This window comes from Aythya ferina (assembly GCF_964211825.1).
Source record: "Aythya ferina genome assembly, contig: HAP1_SCAFFOLD_1219, whole genome shotgun sequence".
NCBI lineage: Eukaryota > Metazoa > Chordata > Aves > Anseriformes > Anatidae > Aythya > Aythya ferina.
Window position 1 is genome coordinate 15,247 of NW_028180803.1, and position 6,760 is coordinate 22,006.

Here is a 6,760-nt window from a genome sequence, read left to right on the forward strand (position 1 = left end):
TGCTGCCTTTCCTCACCCTGTCCCAGCTGATGCTGTTGTTGGCTTTGGCACCAGGAGGGGTGGCTGGGAGCATCCCAAAAGTGTGCGGGGGCAATGGAGCTTCTCAGTGCCCCAGTGTGCCATGAGAAAAAACAAAAACAAACAAAACAACAACATGATCCCATTTAAAACCACCACCAAATCCCTAACATAATGGCAAGAGCACTGTAACACAGCTGAGACATGTATCACGCTTGGTGCTTGCTGTTGTGGGGAGGGGGTGTTTAAGCTGTCTTGCCAAGTTCAACTACTTAATAGAAAAAGATTTGTTAACAGAGTATTAAAGCATTTCTCTCCTAATTGCTTATTTAGATGCAGCTTGGAGGGGCAGCAACTGCAAATCCTTCCCAGCTGGTAGCTCGTCAGTGCTTTGTGAGTTTAGGAGTCCCCAGAGCACAGGGATTCAGGGGCCAAGAGGCACTGGTGCAGATTTAAGGCTGGAGGGGACCTGGTGGCAGCATCCCACCTGCTGTCTGGGGGTGTCACCTGCCTTGGGGCTGTTTCAGGGTAAGTTTCTGATACTTTTGCCCCCTTTATTACTCCTCTCACTCCTGCTTTGTGCTCTGCAGCTCTCAAGGAGCAGCTCTAACAGGAGCTAGGGCTCAGGTATCAGCTACAGTGCCAGCACAAGCCTAAAAGTGGCTTTGTGCAAGCATCCTGCCCAAAATGTGCATGTCCTGGGGGAAGCATGTGCTGGGAAGCTGTATCAATAGGGACAGAGGGAATGTGGAAGTGGTCTCCAAAGGCAGCAGATACTCAGCATCACTTCCCTGGTGGTCCCCAGTTCCCTCTACCACAGAATGCAGGGCGCTGTGCCTGGGCACCTGCTGTAAAACCATCCCTTCTGGGGGGTGAGGGCTCCTCCAGCTCGTATTTGTGTGCTGCTGTGAGGGCAGAGCCCAGGGCTGCCAGAGGAAACCCAATGCGGCAGCACGAGGAGGCTTTCGGCCCGTCTGATCTGCCCGATGAGATTTCTTCCTTTTGTTTTGGTCTTTAAAAAGAAACATTTTATCCGTGTTTTTGTCTATATTCGGTGTAATCAGATCACCCCCTCCACCGAGGCTCATTTCCTGCCGCTGGGTACATTGAAGCTATTATTATTTGTTTTTCCATGGGCCTCTCTGTTTCTAATTACTTTTCGTTGATGTTATGTGAATGTGCTGAGTCTGTGCCACCCTTAGTACCTGCCAAATGCTGGCTCTACCATACGCAGTAGTGCCCCAGCACATTTCCAGACATTTCCTGCTATTAGTTACCTCCATTTCTGACCTTATTACTTGGGGGTGTATGATTAAGGATAATTTCTGATGGGCCAAAAGGGCAAGTGGGCAGAAAGCATGCAGGATGCAAGGACATTTAGAAATAACTCTTACTAGTGATAGTTAAGTTTGGTGATCATTTCTTTCTCTTTTTTTTTTTTTTCTTTTTTTCTTTTTTTTTTAATGGAACTCAATGAGAGTTTTGCTGCACTAGAGATAATACTGCAGAAAAATATATATATATATATATATATATATGCTCATATATAAATAGCTTATGTGGAGCTGCTACTGCTGCTCTGTCAGCAGCTCTTTCTCTTAGAAATCTCCACTTCATTTTTTTTATTTGCCAAACATTAAAATTTTCTACGTGCAGGAGGTCTCTCCTAAAACAATTTTATTTGGAAGAGCCCAGCAGAAATGTTTTTTAAGAAATGAAAGGGGGAAACATCTTGAAGGAACGGAGGTGAAAATTACACACATAACATATGTATAATTTCATCTAAATTAAAGCCATTTAAGACTTACAGTGCAATTGCACTCCCAAGCTGCAGGCTGAGGGCTTTTCAAGCTGCTCGGGATCCTCTCCCTCTCACCACAAAGAACAGAATTAGCAATTTAGCAGAAGGGTCCAGCTGGAGACAACACCTGGCAGCTCCCTGGCCACTGAGCCAGCACAGCAGAGCTGCCATGCTCGGCAACTTGGGTGCTGTCAGGGGACAGACACTAAAATGTGGATTTTTTTTTAATTGTACTTTTTATTTTCTTAAAGCTAAACGTGATTCTAATCTGGATTATTTTAATGAGCTTCCTTATGTGAACAACAACAGGCTCTGCTTCCTGGCCTGCCACCTGCATCATACCTGGCCTCTTCAGCTGTGGAACAGGTGAAATTATGAAAAAAATAATCAATTTCCAGGTTTTTCTAAGGTTGTCTTCTTGTCTATGCAATTCAGATTTTTTCATTATTATTATTTTATTTTTTTTCCCCATGAAACCCCAAGGAAGAAAAGGAATTCCTGGACTCCATCCTCACTGCAGGTAAGCTCAGTGACTAATACAACTCTCACAAGCACTTTGGCATTTTTTCTCAAAAGCTAGCCATGAAATAAATTGTCCTGCTCCAAATCCCAGGTGTTGTTTTCCTATCTTTTGTCTAATGATAACGTGTGCCTGTTGGGCAATGTAACTACACACTGCTTTAAAAGGACGGAAAGATAACAAGGCAGCATGATCCTATTAGCTTTGATTTTGTTTGTGGTTGTTACATTTAATCTGCACAGTTTTGTTGTGTCAGCCCACTTTAAAGGGTGTACTGTCACATAAAAGCACAACTCTGAAAAAACAGGTGGAGATGTATTTTGAAATACAATTGTTAGTCACGGTATTTGTTGCTTAACTAACTTAGTGCAGCAAAGAAAACAGACCGTGGTTGTGTTTTATTTTTCTCAACTACTTGCAGCTTGACTATAAAAAAACAATGCTGCTTATTCAATGCAGTGTCAGCTTCCAATCCTATAATCACTTTTAAAAAGCATGAGCAGCTTTTTCGGTTTCCAGTAAAGCAAGCACATGGCCACCTTCAGGTGCTTTAAAATCAACAGAGAGGATTCCGTGCCTAATGTGAAGTGGTTCACGGCTATTTGCTTTGCAGGAAGAAGAGCAGTACCTGTTTAAAGGGCAGTGATAAACACAATTCTAGACTCCTCCAGTTTAAGTCTACGTTTATTTGACACAGAAGCCTTGAGAGAACAGTGCCTGGAAGTTGGCAGTCTGCAGGCTCAGCACCTGGAACAGCCATCGGTGCTGGCAAGGTAAGCTTTGTGCTCAAATGTCAGCAGCAGACAGCCCAGGTGACACGCTTGCTGCCTGCCTGTGGCATTTTCTCTGACCTTAAATGATCTTCCAGGAAAAAAAAAAAAAAAAAATTCCAAAGCAGCACTCTGGTTTGGTCCAGTTCCCTAGATCGGGGCAGGACTTCAGGTGTTTTCTTCAGGTGTTTCCACTGAAGTAAAGCTTGACATGCATGAGCAATGAAATAATTAGCACTGCAGCCAGTTATATACCCTGCTCCCTTACTTCTGCTGCTTCTAAAACAGAAAAATTAAGAGAAAAAAACAACGAAGCAGTGATTCCCCCAGTAGCTGTGGTTCAGCTGCTGTATCCTCTTATCTCCCTTGGCCCTATTTCAGTAACAGCTGTTCAAGCAAATTGAAAAATGACAAACGAGACCCCAAGGCCTTTGACGACATTTATCTCCCCTTTCTGTACTTTTCATTTACATTTAGGTAGCACCAGAGGGTGTCATGTGGCTGTTAATGCATTGCTTTGTGCTTTGGCAACTCTCTAGGCTGTCTTAAAGGTTTGCCTGCAAAAACAATGCTGGAATAATCAAAAGTTCACGAGGAAATTAATTCCGTAGGCAGGCTTCAGCTTAAACTAGCGAACTTGTTCAAGCAGAAAGTTCAGAATTACAGCCCATATGCATCCCTATTCTACATTACACAAACGTGGCATTATTAATTCCACAGTTAACTCTACCTAAAACCCCTGTTTCTGCCTCCAGGTGTTTGAAAGCCCAGTCTACTTGGCTGATCCGAAGGAATTGGCTGCCTCCTAACAGCCTTTGAGTAAATTCAACATTGCACAGGAACCCAATTTATCATTATCACAAGCCTACTTCCAGCTTCATAGAAATTAGTATGTATGCAATAATTATTGCAACTGCAGGCTCACAAGCACTTTTTTTGGTAGTAGAAAATAATCAAGTTTCTCTTTATATGACATGAACCTATGACCCGATTCCTAATGTCTGGAGTGACTTAGTTCCAATGCAGAACAAGACACATATTAGGATTAAACAAATAGTCCCCAAATTCAAATACAAGAACTATAAAATACATGATCATCAAAGTAGAAATACCTACATGGATTTAATGGGGTCATTTACTGACATCAAAGCACATTTCATTGGTTCTTTTAATATTTGTTTTAGGAAGGTGCTGGTTAATGAGATTCGTCTCTCTGTCCTTACATGTCAGTTACAAGATTTGTTAGCTAGATTTATATTTGTTATACTCCCATTTTACTTGTGGTTAGTCATTGGAATACCACAGCCAATTAATGAGTTGGACAAATCACATGGAAATAAAGTCTTGTTCTGTTAAAACATTTAAGTTTTTTTAATAATTAAAAATATACTTTTATTAAACATTGCATCGACTCCACATAAGTTAAACAAAGAGCTGGTACTTTTACTCACAAAAAGCTCTAGCATGATTTGTACAAATATGATTAAACAATGAAGATGTCCTACAGTTTTACTGGGTGAAGGGCTCAGTTCTGCTTTTCCACCTGGACTTTCACGGATGCCATGCTGAATAGCCCTCACTTCTGGCAATAAAAATAGAACTGCAAATCAAATGATTTCCCCTGCTGTCCCGTAATTACAATGTAAGAAAAAGGCTTGAAAACTAACCACACTCTGTCCAACAGAGTACAAATTCTTTATTCACCAATAAGTTAAGTGTTCTCATAAATAGATGTTCTATTTTTTTTGTACACTGTAGTAAGTATAAAGGTAAGCTTCATCATTCCTCAGATTCTGATCCTTCTTCATCTTGACTGATTTGGAAGTAGCGTAGCTCATATGTCTCCTTGTCAGATGCAACCACACGAAGCCAGTCACGAAGATTGTTCTTCTTGAGGTACTTCTTTGTGAGGTATTTCAGGTACCTTAGGAATATTAATTATAAGTTAGAACTCTGTCATTTCGCAATCCCTACTACAACTTGAACTCCACCCAAGACAGGGTCTATCAAGACAATGCAACTTTTACATGCTGAATTTCTCAAGGAGTGACTCAACACTAATTACATCAAGAAATCAAGAATTATCACGTGTAATAGGTAATAAACCTACATCTTCATTTGTGATATATTAAAACTTATTATTATTTGCATTTTGACCAAGTAACTCAAGGCCAGTTAACTCCAGAGCACTAAGAAGTAGCTCTAAATCATGTTTAACACAACAAATACTGGGACGTTGATATCAGAAAAGAGAAGCAGGAGTGTGGGGAGGGAACTGTACGCCTACATCGGTGTAGAGATCTGCTGCGTGCCCTAGCACACTAAATAGATCAAGGCCTCATTTGACTCTAGGGCTTCTCTTGCCACAACACATACCGTGTACACAAACCTTTTAGAATCATTATGCCACGGGCAGGGCCCCTCCCACCAGCCCAGGCTGCCCAAAGCCCATCCAACCTGAACACCTTTAAGACTGGGGCATCCAGTGTCTCCCCACCCATTTTAGCACAGCTAATTAATTAATAAACAGGCACCCATGATATGAATTCAGCTATGACCTTAAAAGCATGCCTTTCCTCATTACACTTTTAACAAACTATATAAAGTCCCTCCGTATCAGTATGTCTGTATTAGAGAAGCACTGATTTGCAGTTAAGTCCTGAGCTTTAAGAAACGTTTTTTAATACCTGATCTTGTAAACCTGTTTGAACTCTCACTAATATCAAGGTGTGTTATGAAGATCTAAGCCAACACCTTCTCTGTACACATTTAAAATGCGTCAGATCCAACAGAACAGTGTTTAAAACCCACAAACAGAAGGCAGACCTTTTAGAAAACTGCTTCTCAGATGTCACCGTGATCTTGTTCTTCAGACGCTCAATGTGAACGGTGTTCCCCAAGTTTCCTGTTTTTCCATTGACCTTAACTTTCTCCTTTAGGAACTGTTCCTGTTTCAACAGCAGAGAAGAAGTAGAACACTAGGGAATGGCACCCTAGGTATGAACTAGGGAAGGGACCCTAGCCATGGAGCAACGTTAAAAATGACTATAATAAATGTCTACAATGCAGTAAAACTTTATATATTTTGAATTGCACACTGTGAAAATAACCACATTAAGAAAGGATTCAATTTAAAATCCACGAATAGGTTAAAAAAGTATCCATAAACTAAGCATAAGCCCAGGATCCTCTCAAACCCCGCCGATTAATTAAAGAATCGTTAATTTCGCCGCTCCCCAGCCGCCGCCCGGCCGCCCCACAGACCGAGGCCTTCGCCACTTACAAAGTTGCCGGAATCGAAGATCCCATCTTCGACAGGGTGGGTCAAATCGAGGCAGAATTTCCACGTCGCCTTCTTCGCCTTCCTGTCCTTTTGCTAAAACCAATAAATAAATAAGTAACAAATCAGTACCGACCTCATCGAGCACGCCGCGGCCCGCAGCCCTCCCCAGCCCTTGCACTCACCGCCCCCATGCTGCCTCCGCCGCGGCCTGCCGCCGAAAGGCCGGCGCCGCTTCCGCTCCCTCCTTTTATAGCCGGCCCGACGTCGTGACGTAGCACGCAGCGCGGGACGGCGCGCCTGCGCGGGCGGGGGATGCTGGGAGGGCGGGGCTGGGCGCGGCCCCTGAGGCGGTGTCCCCGCACCCCCCC

General features: G+C 42.8%; 1 protein-coding gene and 1 long non-coding RNA gene across 3 annotated transcripts; one reads left to right on the forward strand and one right to left on the reverse strand.

Annotated features, from left to right (window-relative positions):
- Positions 1-313: 313 nt before the first annotated feature.
- Positions 314-4,514, forward strand: LOC311429480. Of its 2 annotated transcripts, none has more exons than XR_014688267.1 (5): positions 314-546; positions 2,129-2,185; positions 2,303-2,339; positions 3,037-3,112; positions 3,865-4,514. It is a non-coding gene; the product is annotated as an uncharacterized lncRNA (long non-coding RNA). The 2 variants fall into 2 exon arrangements; XR_014688268.1 differs by having other exon boundaries at positions 369-546; positions 2,071-2,185.
- Positions 4,515-4,780: 266 nt separating this feature from the next.
- LOC311429479 (ribosomal protein eL22-like 1) lies at positions 4,781-6,717 on the reverse strand. Its single transcript, XM_084540552.1, has 4 exons — positions 6,575-6,717; positions 6,393-6,485; positions 5,936-6,057; positions 4,781-5,033 (listed from the first exon to the last, which is right to left on the reverse strand). Exons 1-4 carry the CDS (start codon positions 6,581-6,583, stop codon positions 4,889-4,891), a joined length of 369 nt encoding a protein of 122 aa, XP_084396678.1. The 5' UTR covers positions 6,584-6,717; the 3' UTR covers positions 4,781-4,888.
- Positions 6,718-6,760: the final 43 nt, after the last annotated feature.

Bases quoted from the DNA above. Each gene is read 5' to 3' on its own strand.
- LOC311429479 (XM_084540552.1), bottom strand. The intron at 6,058-6,392 runs GTAAGTGGCGAA...CTGTTGAAACAG, and splicing joins TCTTCGATTCCGGCAACTTT to GAACAGTTCCTAAAGGAGAA. The intron at 5,034-5,935 runs GTCTGCCTTCTG...AATATTCCTAAG, and splicing joins GAGAAGCAGTTTTCTAAAAG to GTACCTGAAATACCTCACAA.